The sequence below is a fragment of the Lepidochelys kempii genome, chromosome 15, assembly GCF_965140265.1.
Source record: "Lepidochelys kempii isolate rLepKem1 chromosome 15, rLepKem1.hap2, whole genome shotgun sequence".
Classification (NCBI taxonomy): Eukaryota; Metazoa; Chordata; order Testudines; family Cheloniidae; genus Lepidochelys; species Lepidochelys kempii.
Genome location: NC_133270.1, coordinates 25975118 through 25999073, shown reverse-complemented (window position 1 = coordinate 25999073; position 23956 = coordinate 25975118). Strand labels below are relative to the sequence as shown.

Sequence of the window (23956 nt, the reverse complement as noted above, 5' to 3'; positions counted from 1 at the left end):
CTCATGATAAGAGGAAAAATATGAAAGTGTTAGCTCTGCTGTTCACTTCCTGCATGTGAATGGGGCCTTCCTATCGGAGGAGTGTCAGAGTGATTGTAAACCTGGCACCTTCTTACTCTTCTCTTCTGCTCCTGGAAAACCAACACCGCTAAGAGAGTGCGAGCTGGAATCTAGTCCACGTTGGTTCCTTTCAGCTCATTATGGGGAGACGGGAAAAAGGCGTCGGACACTGTGGTCATCTTACCTGATTTGTGCTCGTTCTCGCTTCACTTTCCCACTCCCCACAATGCTAGAAAAAACAAATCAGTAAATGTGAAGTATTACATCGGTCAGACTTACCCAGCAGTGCCTTCTGCCTGTCCGTTCATGTAGGCAACGTATACGCCAGGGAGCTCTAGGACATTCCCAGATAACGTGTGATGCAACTCCAGAGGAGCGTTTATTTCTTTGGGTTGTGTTCCCTCCAAAATTGTCTCTCTACAGAGATCTAGGTACTAGGAGAGGGATCACAGTTTGGGGACACGTACACCAGGAAGCGTGTTAGTGCTACAAGCCGTGGCTCTCATAGGAAGGCTTCAGAATCGGGGGCTGTCTGTTCACCATGAGCCCAGTAACCGATTGCCATTATTTCAACCAATGAAGCCCATAAGCTGTAGGAAAATTACATTTAAAATAGGATAGTCCTTAAAACCATGAATGGAGCTTTCTCAGAAAGTGGATCAAACATTACTAGTAAATAACTGGTAAATGACAAAAGCTCTTCTGACTGCATGCAGTGGATGACAGACATGCATGAATTGCTGTTCTGATAACAGGAATACTCTTGTCTGGATTTCCTTGCTAGCATGGTCACTTATATTAACCTGGAGGACACAGAACTGAATTTTGCCAGTAAATTAATCAGGCAGCTTAAAGATGCATTGTTTTTCTTTCTGTTTGCATTGCAGCTGTGAAACGTTAATAAGTTACCTTTTAGAATAAAGGTTTCACTTTAATAAACTGATCCATTGTGTTGGGATCTATTTTGTACTAAATGCAAATTAATAAATAAAAACAAACGTTGGACTTCTTGTTTGCCATCACCTTTTCCCCCTCATTTGACGCAGATTTTTTCACTGGGGCTCATTCCATTGATGATAAGCTCCCAAGGGCTTATATGTGGGCCAGCGCTGTAATCACTTGCAAAACACCCACTGACTTCAGTGGAGCCAGGATTTCACCCCAACTGTCTTCCAGCTCAGGCGCCCGTATGGGCTTTCTAACAGCCTTGCTGAGCTTGTAGATGCTTACTGTGAAGTTCCCATTTCCTACCAGCACACAGTATGTCCAGCTCCTCTAGTTCCCAGATGGATGAGGGCTTGGTGTCCTGCCTGCTAATGCTTAGAATGGGCTGCGTCTGCATGGGAGTTCAAGTGACGACATCTCTTACGCAGAACGCTCCTGTCTGGGTCAGTCCTGTGTCTATTCAGCACCTAACTGCCTGGTGCAGAAAACTGATTTTCATTTGAACCAGAGCCCTTGTATATGAACCCAAAAGACCACTAATGCCTGTGATTTTGGTGTGTTGCATTTGTAATTCTGGCTGTATAAGGCATTTTCCGTCTGGATAAACTGGAAGATCAATCTAGTGAAATATCATCACAGACTAACAGAGATCATATTGTCAGTTTCAAGTTACTGAAGTTGAAACACATCCTGGCAGATTCAGTCTGTGTCAGTTTAAGGTTGCAATACAAAGAATACATCATTGGATTCTGCTGCTTTACCAGTGTCTAACAAAGGTAGAGCTGCAGTTTCTTGACACTTGCATCCTGTTTTAATTTCCCAAAGTACCCCGGGCATTTGCTTGTTTTTTCTACTGAGAATCTTAAGACAGATGCATCGTGGGGGATTGAGCTTTCTGAATGGAAGAGTTGACAAACCACTGAAAGTGCTGTTGCTGGACACTTGCTTCCACCGTTCATGCTCTTCTCTCGAGCAGTATCTAAAGGGCATGGTAATTTACTTAAATTTTCCCCAAAGACCCTGTATTATGTTGATTACAAGAGGCTCAGCTGACAGATGTGTGTGAATCTTTTCCATAGCCAATGCTCGATTCCTTTCTGGGCATGCCTGGAACTTAAGCAAGTAAATCCCCCAGTTATCCATTTGGGAGTAGGTTTATATAAGATCTTGTCCTGAGATGTGTTCAATCAGTAAAATTCACCCTGTGCAGAGGGACAGAACAAGGCCTATGCACCAGCCAACTGAATCCTATTTTGAGAGATTAAGTAGGATTTAAATTGTATCTAGACCTCAGACTGGCCTGCAGAGGGATGAATTTCACCTTATGCATGTAACTCTTGTTGACTTCAGATGGAGTTGTGCATGGAAGACATCTTCTCGTTTGTATGTTGTTAACTGTGAGCTAAAAGAATGTATCTGTGTATTTTCTGAGTCTTTTTCTTATATTCTGAATTGTAGTTGACAGTCTGACACTCAAATCCTATTTATATTGGTGATTTATTTGATTGTTGTTCTACAACAGAGCTGTAATATTTTACATGCTGTGGTTAACAAGCTCCTGTCTCCTCCATCACTGATCAACTACGGAAGCGGCTGTCAAACACAGTAGATGAAAGTAACTTGTTTTATTTTTGCCAAACACCCCCCCCCCCAAACACGGGTTAAAACAATCATGTGAAGTGAACTAAGTGTCTGAGGGCTAGACAGAGGGGGTAAGGAGGTGATCTGTTTTCTCTATTACCATATATGCGTTATACCATTTGATTTTATGTGGCCCAGAATCTTCCCATATTTCTTTAATCTCCCCCCAGCCTCCACTCTTCTGCAGTCTTTCATGTGAGACTGCTTCCATGTGTGGTATGGTTTAATCTTTGATAGCTAGTACTGCTGCTTTCAAGTGGTTTGGGATATTGTTATGGCTATTAGAATGCTCATTCTTACCCAGTCTGCGCTGTCTTTACCTATTTAGGTTTCTTGTGCTTACAAAAATAAACCATGATGTTGTGGCTGGTGATGTGGAAATTGTTTACTGTATGATATGTTGAAAGCATATACAGGGTTCCCCACCCACCCTCATATAAAATGTTTCCTTTTTAAGGGCACTAATGTGTTGTATTTCATTTTAAAGCAGGAAGCAAGGCAGCGAAGATAACCTGAAGTGCAATGACCTGCCAAATGTGGGAGGAGATGAAGTTCTTTCATGAAATCCAACATTATGGTTATGACGGGCAACTTGGTCTATGGCTCCTTTTCTACAACATGCATCTGGGGAGAAGAGATGTCACAGAGCCTAAGCCAAATACACACAGCATGACATGGCCCTAGTACAGCATTATACGCTGCATGCAACGCTTACATAGCAGCATGTTGTAAGAAACCAGATTACCGCACTTGTCCTAAATATTGAACATCTCTGATTGCTAAATACATAAATGGACTGCTTGATTTATTGCTGGAAACATGTTGGCAGAGATCAGAAGGTGAGATGATGTGAGGGGCAGTGGTGGTGGTTTGCAAAAAGCAAACAAAGAAAGATGCAGTTGGAAATGGCTTTTAAGTGGTTTTCATGCCAAATATTTCAGAGAGACTGATGCCACAAGGTATTGTACAAGGGAGGTAGGCAGGCGTGTGAAGCTTCATACACAGCTGTAAAAACCAGAATGATGTACTTTGAGAGCTCACAACCTACCGGAAATGTTGTTGCATCTATTTTTTATTGTTTTTTCTAATTGACACATTTTAATTGCACGGAAGCGAAGTAAAAACCACCACATCACCTTTTTCAACAATGCCTGTCTTTTTGAGCAAAGTTTGAACCGTTTGAATAAATAGCATCTTCAGGTAGTTCATAAACTAATGTTAATTACTGTGTTTTGAAGACACCACTTTTCCTAAAATCTTGACATTAGCATGGATAGATGTGCACTAGCTGGGCCAAGTATTCAGGGTACAGATGGAAAATGTATCTAAGGGCTTGAAGTTTGGTCTGAACTCTTACAGCAATGGGCGTTTTGTGTTAGGAGTTAAATCCTGTATTGCTGGGGGAAGCTGAACTCCTATTTTGAATGGCAAAAGAAGCACTAATGTTTCTAAATCTTTTACTTGAGCTCGGTAAATATATAGTTACATGTTAAATTCAGGGTAAAATCCTTCACTTCCATGTACATTACATGGTTTGATACAATTTAAAAAAACAATTTATGCTATTTGTAAGTATCTAAATAGACTTAGGGCTCATTTAGGATTTAAGATCTTATTGAAATATTTAGATTAGCTGGTAACTTTTCAAAGAAGCATTTTTTTTTTCAAACTCTTAATTTGGATTTTGGGGCTAGATATTTCTGCAAACTAGTAGCCAATAGTTTGTAAATCCCTGTGGATCAGAGGCTAGTTAGCAGACTACAGTAATTTAAATGCACATCTAGTTTAGGGATTACTCCGTACTAAGAGCATGTTCATCATCCCTGAGATTGCTTCGGAATGATTTTGCGGTGCTGTTAGAATCTAAACAGCAAGTGGTGGGATTCTGGCTTCTACATTAGATTTTCAGATAATGCATGCTCTGTTAGTATCTTGAGCAGAATAACTGAGGTAATCATGAATGTAGATGAGTGGGGATGAGATTCTCCTTGTGATTGGGAAGGGTCAAAATAGGTGGGATAGTCCTGTGGATAAAGCATGGCACTGAAAGGTGGGAGAGCTGATTCTTTTCTCAGCCCTCCCACTGACTTGGTGTGGGACCTTGGGCAAGTCACTTAATCTGCCTGTGCAACTAGGAGAATGAAACTTCCCTACCATGTAAGGGGCTTATGAGGCTGAATTCTTTATCCTGCATGGAAGGCACTATAGAAGTGTCAAGTATTATTTTGATTTCCCCAACCTCTACCCTACAGCTGGCTTATTGGGCCAGAGCCATTATGAGGTGGTTGTGTTCTTGCCTTCCTCTGAAGCATCAGTTAGTGGACACTGCAAGAGGCAGGATATGTTGGTGCTACGTTCTGACCTGGTACAGCAAATCCCATCACCCTAGAAATGACAGACCTTTATTTAAGAGTTAGGAAGTTAATTTGGTAATTAGCAAGTTCCCTTTCGCATAATAGCCTGTATAGTTGGCAAAGCCTTCTGGGTCCCAATAATCCAAGATTCCCTATATTCCCAAATTGGTACTGGAATGGTACAGTCATCTTCTTTCCAAAGCTGATGACATGTTTCATATAAGAACCACAACTTCAGTAAATGTTTTAGGAGCAGAAACAATGAATCCGCAGCAGAGAAAAGGACACTCAGTTCTTCCTATTGCTTAATTTGAAGCTGTGAACTGCTATTGATTGCTCTGTGTCTTTGCTTCTTAATACCAAGAGGAATACCAAAGTAAACTCAAGCTTCAAAATTTCTCCTTCCTCTTTTCCCCAATTTTATTTCCTTTGTGGAAATACAGATCTGATAAAGAGTTGCCAGTTGGTTTCCTGCGCTTGTAAATGGGTTTGTTGTTTTGCAAAAAATGCATCTAAATGCTTAAAAGAAAATTCTTTCATTGTTCTTGCTGAGTAGTTTGCGTATTGTGTTTTTGTTTAAGGTCTGTGAGCGGCATGGAGATATAGTGTGGAATTTTTCCATTTACATTAATGATTTGGTACATGCCATTTGATATCATTAAAGCTTAATTTACAAAACAGGAGCGATCAGGGGCCTGAGAGGTGCAATGCAACTTCTAAAACAAGCGCAGGTCTTCGGTACCTATCCGCATAGTATCTAGGCACTGGAGATTAGCTGTAGAACAGTTTATGGACATTGACCTTTGACTCTTAAGCATCCAAAACCTAAGAGCTTCCTCAAGCAAACTCCAAGGAATTTATTTTCCTGCTACACCCAGCTCCATGTCTGAGTAACAGTCTCCAGCCTGACCTCTCTGCCCAATATACTTCTCTGAATTAAGCTCTTCGTTTTATGTGGGCTTCCTTGTCAAAATATAAAGTGTACAAAGTGTGCAGAAGATCTGTTATCTAAATGCATGAGCCATTAGAGAAACTATATATACAAACCTGTTCAGTTTTGTACCTACTGTCCTTTACTAGTCAAGCTACCTTTTTTTGTAGTGAAGTAAGCCTTTTACCTGTGCCTTCGAACTGGGCTGTGGCTAGTTTTCCCCTTGAAACTCCTTTTAAAAACAAAAAAAGAACCCAACACTGGCCATAAATTGTTGCTGACTGAGGAGCCATGTGGCTCTGAAATTGCAGTAGTAAAGCTGCTCTCGGTTGGTGGTTTCCGATTATCTACTGGATAAGGAATCGGGTGTTGCAAAGTCCTGTGATATTGCTGACTTTTATACTGTTGTTTAATGCCTACGGCTTGTTTTACTCCTATCCCTCCTTACTATGCATTTTACTTCATCAAGTGTATAAAGTTTAAATACTATGTATTTATCACTTAAATTATATTAACTAATAAAAGAAATGTAGGTGTTTTTCCACAGATGTTCACACTTCTCTGTACAAATTGAAATAAATAGCCTGCAACCGTCAACCCCCGTGAGCTCGTTGATTGGAGAACTTTTATTCTGCTTGACCCACAGAACTTTATCCTGCATTAGAGAAATGGTGAAACAGCAGGAACCTGCTAGCACGGTCGAGATCTTAATCATTCATTCTGCTACATGAGATGGAGAGTTCTTAATAGGGGCAAGGGGAAGAGACCATGATGACTGTGTTAGCCGTGCGGGGAGTATTACTGCAGACCAACTGCCATTTGTTGGATGCAACTGTCTCGGCGTAGTTGCATGGGAGGCTAGGGAAAGATCTTCAGGGTGGACTGGGCTTCGGCTTGAGTGTGCAACTTAAGTGGACGAAATTAGAGCAGCCCTCCCCAAGCCAGATTGTTCCTGTTTTGGTTGATTGTGTGCTAATGGAGGGCAGCTTCTGACACTTCTTTTGGGAAAACTTTTCCACTGCTGGAAAAATATTCAGTCTACTACTTCCCTTTCTTGCAGTATTCAGCCTGCTGAGGACAGCATGCTGCAAAAAGCCCAATAACAGAGCTTGGCCCTGTCTGCAAGGTGGCCCTGTTTCTTCAGATGTAGTTCTAACCATGTCAATGGAAGAATGTAGTGACTTTCAGATGAGGTTTAGGAGGGGCTACCTGCTGTACTTAAATACAGCTGGTTTCCTGTGAAAGCCTGATTTTCAACCCCCCCAAACCTGTTCTCCTGACATCTAAGACAGGCCACTTTAAGCTATGTACAGTGGCTATGCTGTTAAGTGTTGACGTTTAGGAGTGTGGCAGGGAAGGAGAACAGGGGTAGGCTGCAGCTCCTGGGGCATGGACGAGGATGCAATGACACTAGTCCTTACATCTTTCCACTGGATAAATCATAGCTACTAATAGGACAAAGTACAAATCCTGCTGTGGAAGGGTGAGTTATATAACTCCCCTCCCCCACCCCCTTCAGTTCACAGCTGGAGAGGTCAGAGTCTGCTTCCTCCTCTAGGCTGTGTACAGCTCTGCCCTAGCACCAAGCCAGGAAAAGGGCTTTTCCAACAGTGGCACTAGCTGGTGCGAATGCCCTGGCCTCACCAGCTACAGCATTTCAAAGAAAAGGGACCTCGCTTACCTTTTAGTTCACAACAGAATGGATTCTCCTCATACCAAATCACTTAGAAGAAAGTTTATTCAGTATAATTTGTGTGTTCACAATGAGTGGAGATGCCAATATTCCAAAGTGCTGTCAGCATTGTCATCCTTTTCCTTCCTTACAAACACTGAATTTTAAGAGGACCAGAAAAGAAGAAGCCTCTTTATAAATGCATCAGCCACTTACTCAAATGCAGGAGACCCAGAGAGAGCTTCATTCTCCTACTCTAGGCTCCTGAAGCTCAGATAGACGAGGGGTAACCTGTTGACTTGCCCTCACAGGAAGGAAATGCATTTTATTGCCATCACGCTGTAGCTAGATGCTCTCCAGGCCTGAGGGGAAGACTAGCGACCAGGTTCACCACAGCAAAGAGGGGCCTGGCTCTCCCCCCAACAAGTAACCTCAAGGGAAGGCAGCTACCCTTCCCCCACGTAATGTCACTCATCTCAACCCTCTCATCCTGGCCCAACTGCCTATGCCCCTAGCAAAGAGGTAGCTCTGGGTGACTGGCCCCTCCAGGGGGCTTTCTAGAGGATATGGGGATATAAGAAGTTAGTCTCGAGAAGTAAGGGGGAAGGGGAAACTTACTCAGCTGTTGAGACACTTTCCATGAAAGTCTGGCATACAAGTCCTGTTCTGTACGTTTGTTTACTGAGGCCAGAATTCAACCAACTAGTAACAACTTCAGAACTTTCCTTCGTTTGTCAGTGACACGGAACAAGAATGCACTCTTATGTGGTCAATGTTTGTCAGCCGTAAAGTAATGAGGGAAGTTTCTCTTTCCACAGGGAGAATGCAGCTCGATTAACCCTGTTCCAGGAAGGGAAGGCTGCAGCCTCGTCTTACTGTCTTTCCGTGAAGCAGAACAACATTCGCTGCAGCACCACCATGGTCATGATTGTGTTCCATAGGTCTCACTGGCTCCCTTGACAGAAGGTAGACAGCCATTACACTTACAGTGAGGGCAAAAGGGGCAGACCCTAGGTTAGGGTAGTACACTAGCATCTCACTTCTGGAGACCAGCACTGGAATCCTGCCTTGATCTGGTCAGCCAAAAAAGGAATCTTCCCACAAGAAATCTGCTCCCTGTGTGTATTAGATAAAGGATAAATAATTTGGGGCTTTTGACAGGTGAGTCCAGCTGATGCATAAGCATTTCCAACCAAATTTAAGCTGCAGGGCAAAAATCCTGCCCTGAGCAGCTTGTGTGAAGCCCTGTTGAAGACAACACGGCAGCAGAGAGCAGACGTACTCTTGGAGAATAGAGATTCTAGGAACAGCCCAGCCCCACATCTAGATCCCAGCATTGTTTGTGGTGCTGGTAGGTAGGAAGCTAATGTCAGTTGCAAACAGACACTTTGACCTGTGAGGTTCAGATAAACAGGAATAGCTTTTTTAAAGTCAGTTTTCAGGGCAGGCTCACACTTAGGTCACCCATGGAAAGGTTTGGGGAAGATGAGCATTAGTCTTTACCCCAACATCTTCTGCTCACAAGAGGCAGGTGCCTGGGGTTACAGTCAGGACTGAAATACAGCGAGAGCAGGTTAAAATTTCTCCCACCCCTGCAGCAGGAACAAGAGCCTGTTTCATGGAGGACAGACACTGGTTCCTAGGGGCTTACGTTCCACCAACAAATAAAATTGGAGACTTTGAGAGGCCTTGTCCTTCTCCACCCCCTCATCTATGAGGCTCTGCATTTGGTATCTGGATAGAGTTAACTTAGTGGTCATCTGGCTGCAGATAATCATTTCCACGTATCCATGGACAAGCCACAACTTTGGGGTGGGGAGAGGGAGGTAAACTTGGCTGCAACTAAGACTCTCACCACAACACAGCCATGCTGCTTACCAGTTCATAATCTTCTACGTATTTGTATTTCTTCTCTCTGTAGTAATATCTCTTCTTCATGAAGTACAGAACCACGATGTCACACAGGACTGTTGCCTAGTTGAGATCAAAGAGCTCTTGTAACTGTTCTTACTTCAAGGCAAACAGATATTAGTTTAAAAGTCTCTCTCAATAAAAGGAGGACGTGTGGCACTTTAGAGACAAACAAATTTATTTTGAGCATAAGCTTTCATGAGCTACAGCTCACTTCATCGGATGCATTCAGTGGGAAGACAGTGTAACTTACCACTCCAAACAGTGCTAGTCCAGAGCCAATGTTAATCATTGTAGGAATTATATCAAATTTTCCTGCCTAACAGAGACACAAAGTGACAGTCATAAGCATTTTTGCAGACTCTGAAAACATTTAGAAGCTAATGAAGGAGTCAGCCATGAGATTCAAGAAACAAAGAGCTACCTTTCCGAACACCATGATATCAAACCGGATGCCGTAAGCCTTAATTAGTGTCCGCGAGTCAGTGCCACTTGCATCCTTGTAGTATTTTGCAAACCTGAAGAACAAGTGTTTTAGAGGCTTAAAAAAAAAAAAAAAGTAGGGGTTGCTTTCTCTTCCACCCCTGATCCCACAGTTGCCATTATTTTACTCATACTGGCCCATGAACAGATGCGCTTGTATTATTACAAGTACAGAAAATGCGCGGTTCACAATTACACACATCATGCAATATTCATCTAGGAGAAGTCGAGAGAGAGCCTTAGACAGAAGCAGTTAGTGGCTGAATTAGAAGAGTTCTAAAGCACAGGCAGGGGAGGAGTGGAAGAGGGGAAATCCATGTGAGATGGTGAAGTTAAGCAAGACAGTAAAAACTAAGTTCCCACTAGTCACTTTCCTGGATTTCTTTTGGTGGCTGCGGCTCTTTATAACCAACCTTGGATACCTCTTGCTGCAGTCAGACCATTTCAGATGAGTAATTTAGTTTCCAACAGGACAAAGTGGGAATGAAAGTATCAAGAGGGTTTTAGTTTATAGCAGAGCCACTCAAAGGATCCACCAAGCTACATACAGTCTGATGTGGGAGGGACAGAGGATTTTTGCAGGTATGTGATTTGCCGAAGGGAACAGAGAATACTCAAACTTGAATGGGACTTGCTTCACGACAGTACTTGGAGCTACAAGGTTACACCCACAGAAGTCATTTTCTCAGTTCATGCAATACTATTTGCATGCAGACATTAAATAGGGGAGAAAGAGGGAGATCAGACTTACTGTGCCATGTGATTTGCTGCTTCAAGTGGAAAGAGAAGAAAGGATGGAAGAGAAGAAGAATGACTGCTACTTGGCTACACATTTTCTCCATAATAAGCACGTACAATGGTAAGTGTCAATGGCCAAGTCTAGAAGCAGTTTACACTCTGCATAGTTGGACCAGCCTGTTCTAATCAAATAGGCTAGCGTAATCGGTCTTGACAGCCTTTGGGGTTTGCTGGATGTAGAGGCCTGCAGGCTTCTTAGTGTTTGTTCATACTTATCCTATCACCTTTCCACAGCAAAGCAGCCTCCTGTGACAAACTTTGGATGAACCACTCTGTCTTCTGTTTACATGAGAAGCTCTGCATAAAAATCTTAGCCTTCACTAGCCTTCGGGCCGTCACATCATAGTCTTTAGGCAGTCGACCTTATGCCAGAATTTAAGATTCACAAATTTTCAGGTTCTACCAGATATGCCCTCTACGCTAGCTGGAGTGTTGTGTCACCTTAGTGACACAGTGGACACAACTTGAGCCAACACACATTATAGTTAGTGCTGTAACCACGGCAGGCAGCCAGACATCACTCTTGCCAGTGGTTTAAGCTGGCCCTCCAGCTAGGTCTAGGGGTGATATCTCACTGCTATAGCTGTACCGCTAAACATCCCTGGTGTAGATGCAGCTCTACTGGCAAAATGGACAGAGGGAGGGGAGATGCAGCTGAAACAAGCCACAGTTTGTTTGTTTTTAAAATCATGAGCTCTCCCAGTTGTATCCACACCATGAGTGCTTTGCCGGTATAGTGGTTTAGCTATATTGGCTAAGTGCTCCTAGTGTAGACCTAGCCTTAGTTGTCATCTTGTAACCAGAGTGAAACAACATCATCTAGCTGTACCTACACAGTCCGGTGGGCTAGTTCTCCCTTCACCCAAACTCTAAATAGGGGACGCCAGAGTTCATTGCCCCACGTGCAGATCGTCTGGGCACTCTAACCTCCCATGAAACATGATGGGATGGCTGCCCAGATTTTCATAGGCTGCACTGCTATAGACATGATTCAGGGCATGTTAAGCTGAGGCTCTGACCCAGCCATTTAAGTCACCATATCTCCACTGACCTCAGCATTGCTACACTGAGTTAGAGCAGCTGAGGATCTGGTCCACGGTAAGGGGGACTCTTGGGTGGCCATAAGACAAATTGGTTTTTGGTAGCTAGATCATGACGTTAACTGGGGTAGAATAAGCATCACAACCTGATTCCCAAGAACCCACGTAGTTGTACTAATAACGTGGAGTGAGCCATGACGACACCACAGACTCCGTTACTCAACCGTGTACCTGAAATTATATCCAGGTGAGACCCTGTGGTTGGCATCCTTGTTGTCAAGGCGACGGAAGGTGTATTTTGGCACACAGTAATAAGCAGGTTTGTCAAGGTCACAGTTCCAGTTGATCTGCACTCCCATTACTCCACCCTGCACAGCGCAAACAAACAAAAAGGCGCACACAGAGAGAATGTATCAGTGGGGGTAGCTTAAAATTGCTGGCCAACCTGTCAAAGGGATTTCTTCACGTTGACCAGCACACACTAGTTTAGGGAAGAGCATATCTGATTTCTAGGTACACAACAAGATTTGCTTCTTATCCCACTGCAGTTACCCCAGGAGACTTAAGCTCACACATTTGCCCATGTGAAACTTGCACATCACCCCTGAATTGCGTGTCCCCAACTTCCTACCCCTAGGATAAGCAGCTACCTTCCAGCTTATAAAAGTCATCAGCAAGAGAAACCAGGATCCAGTTTATTAAAACCAACCAACCAAAAACTACTTCTACATGGTGTCTTTCACTGAAAACGCAAGACTTTAGAACTCGTCCTCAGGCACACAAACCCTTTCCACTGTAAGTGGTGCACAGTCCCACAGGCCAGCTGAATTGTTTACCAGCTTTACTTCACCTACGCTGAATGAGACCTTGTTCATAATACTGCATAAGCATTTTCATGAGTGCCACGCAAGACAAACAGAAGGGAAGTTAAATATTTACTCTACAGTAAAGTTAAAATATTCCCTATGGCCCTGGAAAAAAAAGCCTTCCAGCCAGCAGCCGTTTTGCTACGGATTAGATGGCTGCCAGCAGATAAGCAAGTTTTATGTTCTGAGGCAGTTGAAGAGGCTGTGTAACAATGGCTCCTGTTCCTTTGCTGCATCCTTTCATTGAACAAACACGAAAGGGCAGGTCTACACTTCAAACGCTGCAGCTGTGCCCTGTAGCCCTTCAGTGAAGACGCTACTCCCCTGACAGGAGAGCTTCTCCCGCTGGCATAGTTAATCCACCTCTGAGGGGTGTAGCTATGGCAGGGGGAGAAGCCCTGCTGTCGACAGAGCGCTGTCGCCCCCGGGGGTCAGGTCGGTATAACTGCGTCACTCAAGGGGGTGGATAACAGAGTGACATACCCATGCAAGTTTATAATGTGAATCTGGCCTAAGTGAGGATAGAATTTCCACATACCTCAACAGCCATCTCTTGAAAATTCTGCCCTGCAGCTTCAACTATTTGGCGGACTCGGAAGATTGGGCAGAAGGGATCCGTTTTAGGGTGGTAAATGCAGGTCTTGAGGTAAGTGGTACTGATAGAGGGCAGAATGTTTCGCCTGAAGTGGCACGGAAGAGACAAGGGACGTGTTACAGAAGCCCTTTGCACCTGCACATCCTCCTCCACCCAGGCAGCAGCTCAACACCCTGTTCAGCAGAGGAGTACTAGCCCAAGCGATCACACTAGCACCTCTATGGGATACTTACCTGGTGAAGTTGAACTTGGGATACCAGATATTGTTCTTCACCAAAATGGTGAAGTTCTCAGCATCCTTTAGGAAAGCCGGCCTATGAAACAATTGGAAGATTAAAAACATTCACCTTTGCATCTCAGAGCGTTTTGTGAAGCCAGTTATCCAACACCCTTGTAAGGCAGGTAAATTACACCCACCTTACTGGCGGGTAAACCGAGACCGAGGAGTTGAGGCACTTGCCCAAAGCTCCTATAGCAGCGTGCATGTTATAAAGCTAGACAGAGGGAGGGAGTGTGAAATAGGGGATTATAGGTGTCAGGGGTTTAACTCCTGGTTTACTTTTCTAGCAGCCCTGAATTAGCCTCCTTAGTCTCCATAGGAGGATGTATGAGTATTAGATTTACGTTCTGGTAGAGTGCACCGGACAGTTCCTGCAATCTAAAAGTGGGAAGTGGCCAGGACACAACTAAGGCTATGTCCACACTTAGGAGCTAGGAGCGTGACTCCCCACGGGAGCGGACGTACTTGTGCTAGCTCTCATCGACCCAGCACGCTAGAACTGTAGAGTAGCCACAGTAGCGTGTGCTAGCAGCCCCCAAATATGTACCTCCGAGGTATCAGTGGGTTTGTACTCAGGACAGCTACAATGGTCCCACTGCTTCCCATGCTACGCTATTCTCTTTGGTGCACGCTCTCAGATGCCAGCCGGGACTCTCACCTCTGGCTTGCATTGCCACCCAGCTGGAAGTTAGTGTCAGCCATTGCTTTCCATGTTAGTCATCCAACTTGAGGAGGCATCCCACTGTGCCGGCAGGTGACACCCTGTGCCATGCAGTTCTGAGATGCCGCAAGGCTTATTTGACAGTTCTTTTCAGTAGGCAGTGACTGCTCTCAGCCCTCCCCCATTCCTGCTTACTGCCATTGCTACACGTGCACCAAAGCCTCCTTCAGCCGTGGTTTTCAAACTTCCTCGACTGGACCACACAGTAAGAGCCACCGCCCAGAGACCACCCCTCCGGTTCAGGACCGCACGGGCCGCCAGCCCGCCCAGCAGTGGTAAATAGCCTGTGGCAACAGAAGCACTCACTTAGGTAAACGTGTGTCATTCTCCACAGGACACCACGCATAGATCTCACAGGTTTTGACAGAGGTGGAGTATTTCCTACACTTCCCAGTCTGGACTCCTGGAAGGACATGGGAACAGAGTTAATACCGGGGCATCGAGAGCAGCATGGCAACATTCACACAGGCTCTGACACATAGCGCCTGACAGGGTGATGACGGTTAACAGGCTGCTTGGTTGATCCCCACATCACGGGGAAAGTTCAGCAACAGAATTCCCTGATAACTACGCTAGTTAGAGGTAGCACTAGTGTAAACCTGCCTGTTAGGGGAGGGCTACCGCCCACCGCAGCAAAGTTAACCTTAGCAGTGGGCGGCCTCAAACGAGGGTCAGCAAGAAAACTGGCTTCTTTGCCACTCGGTGAGAATCTGGCAACAGCTTGTTCCTATGGTATGTCTAACCTGGAAACCTCAATACTGTCCTTGAGAAACTCTGCCAAAATCGCGAAAGAGCCAACCCCAAACCACCAGCCATGTCTCCATCCCAGCCCATAACGGCAAGCATCTGACTAGTTATGGTGTCATTTTAGAACATCAGTCTGATACACTGCAATTGAAGGGCTAGAAGAAAATTCCAGGGTATTTTACTGTTTAAATGGGACATGAAGCATTAGAACCTCCCTCCATTTAAATGGCGCCTTGTTAACCCAGTAAGTGGCTGCTGACTTCTGAAAGGAAAGGCTGTGCATGAGGAAATCTAACTTGACCAGAGGGAAATGACTAGGACAGCAGAGGTTTACAGCTGCCGATAAACTACATGGAGGTCAGATCAGTAACGTTTCTATTTTCGTGTGGTACTAGAATGTTTAACCCTTTGTGCTCCCTTTCGTGATGCCCCTCTTCTAAGGCCGTGTTACACTTTGCTTCCAGAGTAAAAGCCAAGGTAACCGGACTAATCACCGCTTCCCCTCCTGTACTAGCGGCAACAGAACCTCTTAGGCGTCCCAATACAGTGTACATTGGTTTCGTACCATTGCTGTGGGTGCCTATGTATCCTGCAGAACAGTCCTCACTGGAATTACACACAGTTGTCTTATCTGGAAGCTAAAGGGAAGAATTGTCACCATAAGCCACAAAGATGACTTGCCACGCACCCCCTTCCCTCCCTGCCACGAGATGGGAGTTACTCCTCCCAGTTAAGGATTAGACTCTCCCGGAGATAAAGTATAAAGGAGACGGCCAGTTACCATACCTACCTCAGGACAATAGCCTTGTGTCTGATTCAGTGTGATTATCAGGTTTGTCATGATGAACAACATATTCTCCCCCTGAATAGGCAAGACAATCAATGAGATGTATGGGTTAGTTCTAAGCAGCGACGCTCTGGAAAGCTAGAGCCTCACCTGATCTGCAGTAACAGGTTCTCAGGTGGCGCCATAGAAAGCTAATGTTTGGAGAGAGCAGACACACTGCTACTGGACTAGGGTCTCTCGGGCGTCACTCGAGGAATCCCCCTTCCTTAGGACAGAGCAGTCCTGAAGGAGTATAACCCTTTCTACGGTACTCTGTCCAGAGGTTCACTGAATCCACACTATGAAAATTAAAGGACCCCTCCATAACTCTCCAATGGGGCAGCTCTAGTGGGGCACAGACAAAGCTCCCAGCAGTTGAAGCAACAGCTCAAATCAGGTGTAATAAAACAAGGAGATGACATGTCACCCTAGACCTGTGCTTCTCAACCTGTGGCCCATAGGCCGCTTGCAGCCCATTCAGTACACAGCTGCGGCCCTTGTGACATCCTCAGAGCCATACAGGTAGCATATATATTATGTGGATGCGGCCCACAAAACACAGAGAGAGCTGCATAAGCAGCCAGCAATGGTAAATAGGTTGAGAACCACTGCCCTAGATATTAGTCTGGCACCAGGCTGAACACCTCGAGGGAAGTTAGCATTAGTAAGTAGATCTGTGACAAAGCCAGAGGCAGCTACTGCTACAACACGCTGGGATTTTCACACGAGTGTGCAAAGAGGACCGCTGGCCACTGCCAAGTGAGATCCCAGTCCTGCAAGCTGATCCCCACAGGCACAATGCTCCTGAATGGAGCACCATTGACTTCAATGGGTCCTGGGGCAGACAGAAAGCACCCAACTGCATGGATTAGCTGGCATGATTAGATCTTGTGTTTTTAATCTCAGCGTGGAGACTTTTCCAGACTTAGTGCTTTTGTACTTTTCCACCTGCAGGTATTGATCTTCCCACCTGTATTTCTTTAGGGCACAAGCCCAAAGGGCTCAGATTCTTTTCCTTGTTCATGCCCCAGCAAACTAGTCTTAATTCCTTAATTGGCAAGTTCCCACTAAGAAGACTCTGGCACTTCTCCACCAGGTTTGCTGTGGACAGAGTCATTCAAAGGCTGGCAGGCTGTAGGTGTCCAGTGAGGGTTGAAGGCCAAGTACTGCCCACTCAGGACATACAAGTATCAAAATGGCACCAGGCTCTCCTCTGCCAATCAGTAACTTCCAACAGTTCTTGTTTAGTTCCAGATCAGGTTATTTGAGAATCGTTAGGACCGAGAGAATACAGTGTTTGACTTTGGTCTATTGGCTTTTAAACAAACAAAGCAATACAGAAGTAGGAGAGACAATACCTGGGTCATTACTGCAGCTTTATCTAGAGGCTGTGGTATTCCCCTCCCTACCACCATACAAACAGACAAGCTTCATGTTCCAGACACAATAATGCTGAGCACTCCTAAACCCTGATGAAGTCAGTGGGAGTTGCAGATGTTTAGTGCCTCTGGAAACCAGGCTAATAGCCAGATGCCTTTTTCAGCCCAGTAGTCTTCCTGCAGCCACACAGAATAGGCGTTCCAGAGTTGAGGAACACCTGTCTGAGAGGCTTCTGTTGGCTGGCAAAGCCCTATTAAACTGTGCCAGAAAAACCCCATACCTGAGGTGGAATAACATAATCAGCCACGTCCCAGACCCGGAGTCCCAACTCCGACGTGTTCGTCATGGTTATTCCCTTCACTTTGGCGGTAACAGAACTGACCACAGAGTCTGTTTCCTGGTAGCCCTTTTCCCACACAAAGACCCAGCTGCAAAAGAAGGAAAGTTCATCATGGCTTCCGCACTGAGACACCTTTAGAGATCCCAGCAGTGTGACTGGGAGCTTGGAGGCCTGGGTTCTATTTCTAGCTCCTTAGGTGACTTTGGGAGAGTCTCTTAAGATCTGACTCATTTCCCTCCCATTCCCATCTGTAAAATGGGGCTAACTGGGACCCACTTTGCATGGGAGGATAGCCTTCATTAATACTTCTCAAACACCTGGAAGACACTGTAAACACTAATTCCCCTCCCCCCCGGTCATCTGCTTTGTGGGGTATTATATAATTACTGGATCCTTCAGCATCGGGTTTGCACTGGAAGTTTGCACAGGTAAGTTTTAGGGCTAGGATCTGAAATGGGAAGGGTGATCTGGCAGACACCAGGCATTATTTGAGGTGGAAATGACAGATACACTCAACATCAAATGAGAATCAGCTACACTAGAGCTGCAAAGACTGAAGCAGAGAACAGCAGACACTTGTGGGATTTTGTATCTACACAAGCCCCATCCCCAATTCAGCTCTTACTAACACTGGTATCATGACATCAGTGGGTTACTCTTGCTTTCACCAGTAAGGGTGGGAGCAGAATCAGGCTGACAATACACAAAGGTCCCTTTGTCCCTTTCGTCATCTGACAGGATCATCTATTTTAGGAGAGCCACAGTGAACAGCTTGCATTTACCTTTTATAGCTCCGCCACCACATTCCCATCTACAGATGTCACTACCTGGTTTGACCAGTCCATCAGCTCCATTCAACAATGTAGGGGCCTATTCTCCCTGTATTGGGCCTTGCTGCGTTTCCAACCATGAAAGGTGGTATAAAAAGGGACTGCTACCAACTGAGAGTTCTACCACCGGTGTAACTGGGTGGAGATCACTCACACACGCATGGATGCTCTCACAGGGTAAGTGAATGCACGAGGCAATGGAAAAGTCAGGCCCATTGATTTTCCTTAAGGGAGACCATTTAAAGTAATATTGACATTACCTTAGTATATCACAGTAACAGGATATTTGATCTCTCTTGCTGTTTTTGAGAACTTTAATGTTGCCAACTTTTGTCATGAGCCACAGGATATTTGGTGTTTCTTAAAACCCCAGCTTCTGGACTTGTGTGATTACCTGAGAATCTCAGAATTTTAGAAAAAAGTCTAGCCCTTATCGTTATAGAGAAAAGTTTGAAACCATAAACTCTAAGAGCTAAAAAAAAACACAAAAACCCAGAAACCAAATGAAGAGCCCACATTTTGTTGTTTTAAAAACTTCGCTATTTCCAAACCAATCTTATGATCTGTGGGAATTCACCCATGATTTTTGAGCACTGGAGGTTGGCAATACTGTTACTGATTAGTATGAAGACTAGTTCGGGGACAGGAAGTGTCTCAAACATGTGAGAGGAGGAAGTGACCAAGAAGTTCTCGGCTAGAAAAAGCCATATAACAAGCCACACTGAAGACAAACACACAAGATCATCCTGTATAGTGATGTCCTGGTCCAGCCTCTAGTACCAATTCCCAAGACTCTCAAACTGTAAAAGGCAGACGACTATCCCTCAGCCCGATATGCTTCCGTCCTTGTACAAGGCACAACAGTTTAGCCTATGAGTCACGTATTGAAAATTCAAGCCCCTGAGAGGAGCCTGGGGCATTCCATTCACAACACTTCAGAAATCCCACAATGTAGAACAGCCACAAGGCCATTCTCTCTAGAGAGTTTCTGCTCTGTCACTTGGAAGCAGTCTTATGGGGCTGAGCCACTTATTTAGGGAAATCCAGTTTAAGATCCTTTCAAAGGCCTGATGGCTTCCCTGGCTGTCTGAGCCTTGACAGCTAAGGACAGCCCCATTAATAGAGCCGGCACTAGAAGTGACACTATCCATGAAGAGTTTCAGAATAACAGCCGTGTTAGTCTGTATTCGCAAAAAGAAAAGGAGGACTTGTGGCACCTTAGAGACTAACCAATTTATCTGAGCATGAGCTTTCGTGAGCTACAGCTCACTTCATCGGATCCATGAAGAGGAACTACCTTATCTCAGAAGTCAGAAACACTAGCAATAGCCAAACAAGCTTAGGGTCCAATTGAACTCCCAGTACAGTCAAGGGGAGTATTTCCATTTGCTTTAATGGGACTGGATCAGGCCCATAAGTTAATTGCCTTAGGTTCTCCATTCTATTTTTGGAGATTTGTTCAGCTGAAAAAGGAACCAGATTGGCCAAGTTTCCTTCTACTTTACATGTAGTGGGCAGATGGGAAAGGACTTCAGGGAAGATGACTGTGGAGAAAACCACTGAGCTGTGGTAAATCAAGAGCTGATAACAAGCCAAAAAATCTCAGAGTAGAAGAGCACAGTGAGAAACCAGACAGGAAGAAGCAAGGTAAGAAATGACTTCCAAGTTTTTGTAAGAAAAAGGAGAGATGACAGCTGGGCATCCTGGCACCCAAAGCATTGAGTCCAAATATTTTGGAGGCAGTGCTGGGGTGCTACTGTGTTATTACACTACCGCCCAGAGACCCTGATCAGCAGCTGTTACAAGCAGAGGCCAAGCTTGCCCCCTGCCCCAGGCAGCTACCAGTGCAAAGGCGTGGAAGACAGGAAGATAGAAACGTAGCTACACAACTATGTATCAACCTCACCTGTCCCATGCCCCACTGCCTCTAGCCACTGCTTGACCGCTGGCCAGGGGGACCCAGAACACTGCGCACCACCCCCTCCTCCTGCCCAAGTCAGCAGCCCCCCAACAGGCGGGGGGGGGAAATCTCTCTCCCGGAATCCCCCCCTTTGCAAAACACAGCTGGGATGGGGGTGAGGGGGGGCGGTTTCCTGTTTTCCCAACGGCGTCATCACAAGTGAAAGTGAAAATCCCTGGAAAGTGGGGAGCGGATGGCACCGGGGGCTGCTCCTCGTGCCAGCCCCGGGGCAGGGGCTCTGCAGGGGGACCCGCCGGCCCCGCTCACCCGATCACGTAGGCCAGGATGGCCAGCTGCACCGCCCGGTTCACCAGCCCCACTTTGCGGCTCTTGATCAGCACGATGCGGGGGGTGTCGTACTCGAAGAGGAAGCCGCGGAGCACCCCGCAGCACGCCCCGGAGGCCATGGCTCCGGCTGGGCGCACGGGGCAGCTGCTGCACACGCCGCGGCCAGCGCCGCCCGCGGAGCCCTGGCTCGGGAACTGCCCCGCTCCGCCCGCCGGCCCCGGATTGACAGGGATTGGAGCGGCTCCGCCACGGGCCAGCCCCACCCCCGGCGGGCGTTTCTGGGCCCGGGGCTGACCCCGCCACGGGTTCCCGGCTGCCCTGCGGCAGGATCCTGCTCTGGTGGTTGGGCGTTTAGCCCGGGGCTCTCCGGGGCAGGGGGGCTGCTGCTGCCCCCCCTGGCTGGAAGCGGTTTCCCCATGATAGACAGGGTTTATGGTTTGGTTCAATGGCCCCCCAATACAAATTGTCTCGGCACTGCTGTCCACAGCCCTTTAAATGACGGGAGGGGGAGATATGGATTGCCAACCGCATGTTCAAAAATCATAAGATTTTTTTAAAAAAATAATAAATTTTGGGGTCCTCTTAATTTGCCACCTGGCTTGGGAGCCTTTAGGGGGCACTACGTGTTTTCAAGCTTTTCTCGACAAGCACAAAGGCTAGAAACGCACTTTTCAAAAAGATGAAAAGTGATCTTTCCAGGCGGTCTCGGATGCCAGCAGCTGGGACGTTAAGATAAACACGGAATACAGTGAGACTCAGGTCAAAATGACGAAACGTGGCAACGCTGATTTAACACAGACAACTTTAATCCCAAGCATTTGAGTTAAGTAGCTGTATTAACAAACAAAAACAAAGAGTTCTCATCCGTCTGAACAAAAATCATTTCCTTTTCAGTTGAATTGGGTTTCACTTGTGGGATGACTGATATCATCGTTCCGTAATCCATAGAGCCTACCCTGGACAACATGGTGGCTACGACCTTAATTTCTAATTATTATTATTTAACTCAAAGATCTCAATCAGGACTAGCCCTCCCCTTGTGCCAGGCAGATGCTAGGCGTACTATCAGTATTTTAGCGCAGGTAATTTATGGCCACCTCCTACCCCAAGAAAAGACTCAACTAGAAGCCCCTGAGATGTTTAGCAACCACAAGCATGGAAATAAATGCAAAAGGGAAGCTCACAATGAAGGCAAAAGGGACCCCACTACACACTAGGGTCAGATGGCCAGGGCAGTATCAAAGGTTGAAAGAGTAAGTGGGGGAGGAGGTGGTTGTAGAAAATCAGGCCAGAAGATTCATGGAGCCGTGTCTTCAGTTTTCAACTACTGCTGATGGAGTTTTAAACAGCCAAGACATAATGGCCTCTGGTATACATCCCCTACCACCACCGCGCGCTCTCCCACCCACCCCCGGGTCAGAGTTTCCCTACAGTTACCCTGTGCCAGCACACTGAAGTCAGAGGGTTGCTGGGAGGAAAGTGAGAGCAGAATCTGGCCCAATAGTTACATACATCTAGCAAGGCCCCAATACCGCTCCCATTTACAGTGAGGACAGAACTGGTCCCTAGATGTCTTAGGCTCACCAATTATCTCTTCCCTTAGATCAAATCCTTTACTGTATTTTTTCTCTCTTACAAAATTGATCAGATGTTTCAAACAATTGAACTGCTGTGTGATACCAAGCTATGATGACTAGATGACTGAGGTCTCTTCCAACCCTAATCTTCTATGAACTTTAAAAATGGCCACAATTTCCTAAGGACAGCAACAAAGAGCTCACATGCCTGCTGACACTTGGCTGCCCAGATACTATGGCAATGGGGTTTTAGAAATATGGGTAGCAATAATAATGATTTTCATAATAGTCCAACAAATCATTAGAGGGGAAGGGAATTGGCTGGCGATTTAATGTATATGCTACTGCAAAATCACTACAGGAGAGTCTTCCACTCTGCTATGGATTGATTAAACACTTGTATTTATTAATGGAAAAATTCAGTCAAAACTCACTGCAAGATAAGAAGGCTTGCAAAATGAGCATAAGAAGGTATTTAACAGGTCCTTAAAAAGAGAGTCCTAAACAAAACACTCCAGGTTCCAACATCAGTACAGTATTTCCAAAAGCAAAGAAAGTGTGCTAACCAATATATATTAGTGCAGTGCCAACATTACAAAAATTACACAGTCCCAATCCATAGCTACAATGAGATGCTGTCACATGAATGTCAGTGCAATTAATACATACTACCATTGGAAATGCAACTAGAGCGGGAATATTTTTCCAGACCCCAGTTTTAAAAATACGTACAAAATTAAAACCACAAACTATGCAGTTGTGCAGATTTACAATTATGCGGAGATGAAAGTGGCCCAGTATATACTAATTAATATCCATCTTGCCGCATTGCTGCAAAAATAGCTAGTGAGATAAAGTAGAAGCACAAGAAAAAATAGGAATCAATGCACAGGTTAATCCATCATTTATTTGCAGTCTCGGGGCTATAGATACTGCCCTGAGACTCCATACTGCTATGCAACTCACTGGGAAGCTAATTGAGCATCCTGGATGGTATGTGGCCCTACATAAACTCAGAGCAAACATGAGGCTAAAGCCTGCTCTCAGTTACACAGATACCATCATGATGACATCATGAATTAGCACCAGAGTAAATGACGGCAGAATTTGATCCAAGGCTTCTGAAAATAAGGTAGAAAGGCAGTAAAAATGTTGTCCGTTTCAATTCCTGAGTTTATGCTTAAAGGGGCACTATCTACATAATAACCGTACACTTAAAAATGCTTTTCCTGTGTTACTAACATCACCCAAAATGAGCTGGTTTCTTCTGGTAACAGATTTGATCAACCACAAAGCTGAAAGAATCTGAAATGCTACACAGTTTGTGCATGACTTTGTCCATGAAAAACACCCTCAAGGGGCTCAGTCCTGCAAGCCCGTTCTCTGGACCTTAGGACTGCTTGTGTGACTACAGACTACTCACATGAATAACGATTTGCAGGACCAAGCCCGTGCAAACAATAATACTCTGTAGTTCTAAAGCATCTGTCATCCAAGGCTCAAAAGCCTTTTACTAAGGTAGGTAGGTATTATCCACATTTGACAGATGGAGAAACTGAGACACCAAGAGGTTAAGAGTCAAATTTTCAAAAGTCCTCTAATTTTGATTCCCTGAATGTTTGGGTTCCCACCTTGAGGTAGCTGTTGGTGCAGTCTAGTTTTCAGTTGGAGTGTTGAGTACTCAGCACCTCTGAACATCAGGGCCAAAGTG

The 23956-nt window shown here is 45.4% G+C and overlaps 2 protein-coding genes across 9 annotated transcripts in view; one reads left to right on the top strand and one right to left on the bottom strand.

Annotated features, from left to right (window-relative positions):
- Nucleotides 1–6533, top strand: part of CAMKK2 (calcium/calmodulin dependent protein kinase kinase 2) — a 46794-nt gene extending 40261 nt beyond the window's left edge. For 4 of the 6 annotated variants that reach the window (XM_073312287.1, XM_073312286.1, XM_073312284.1 and 1 more), the window contains one exon: nucleotides 3134–6533. In XM_073312287.1, the coding sequence (XP_073168388.1) occupies nucleotides 3134–3209 (76 nt within the window). In that variant the 3' untranslated portion in view covers nucleotides 3210–6533. The remainder of the gene's footprint in view (nucleotides 1–3133) is intronic. The other 2 variants (XM_073312288.1, XM_073312285.1) reach the window with 1 other exon arrangement.
- Nucleotides 6534–7651: 1118 nt separating this feature from the next.
- Nucleotides 7652–20918, bottom strand: P2RX4 (purinergic receptor P2X 4). Of its 3 annotated transcripts, none has more exons than XM_073312581.1 (12): nucleotides 20648–20912; nucleotides 17531–17678; nucleotides 15835–15906; nucleotides 15610–15682; nucleotides 14604–14700; nucleotides 13530–13610; nucleotides 13240–13381; nucleotides 12067–12203; nucleotides 9939–10032; nucleotides 9768–9833; nucleotides 9482–9577; nucleotides 7652–8558 (listed from the first exon to the last, which is right to left on the bottom strand). In XM_073312581.1, the coding sequence occupies exons 1-12, from the start codon at nucleotides 20785–20787 to the stop codon at nucleotides 8526–8528; spliced, it is 1179 nt and encodes a 392-aa protein (XP_073168682.1). In that variant the 5' UTR covers nucleotides 20788–20912; the 3' UTR covers nucleotides 7652–8525. The 3 variants fall into 3 exon arrangements, with proteins under 3 accessions (XP_073168682.1, XP_073168681.1, XP_073168683.1); XM_073312580.1 differs by lacking the exon at nucleotides 7652–8558 and adding an exon at nucleotides 8565–8719 and having other exon boundaries at nucleotides 20648–20915; XM_073312582.1 differs by lacking the exons at nucleotides 7652–8558; nucleotides 15835–15906 and adding an exon at nucleotides 8565–8719 and having other exon boundaries at nucleotides 20648–20918.
- Nucleotides 20919–23956: the final 3038 nt, after the last annotated feature.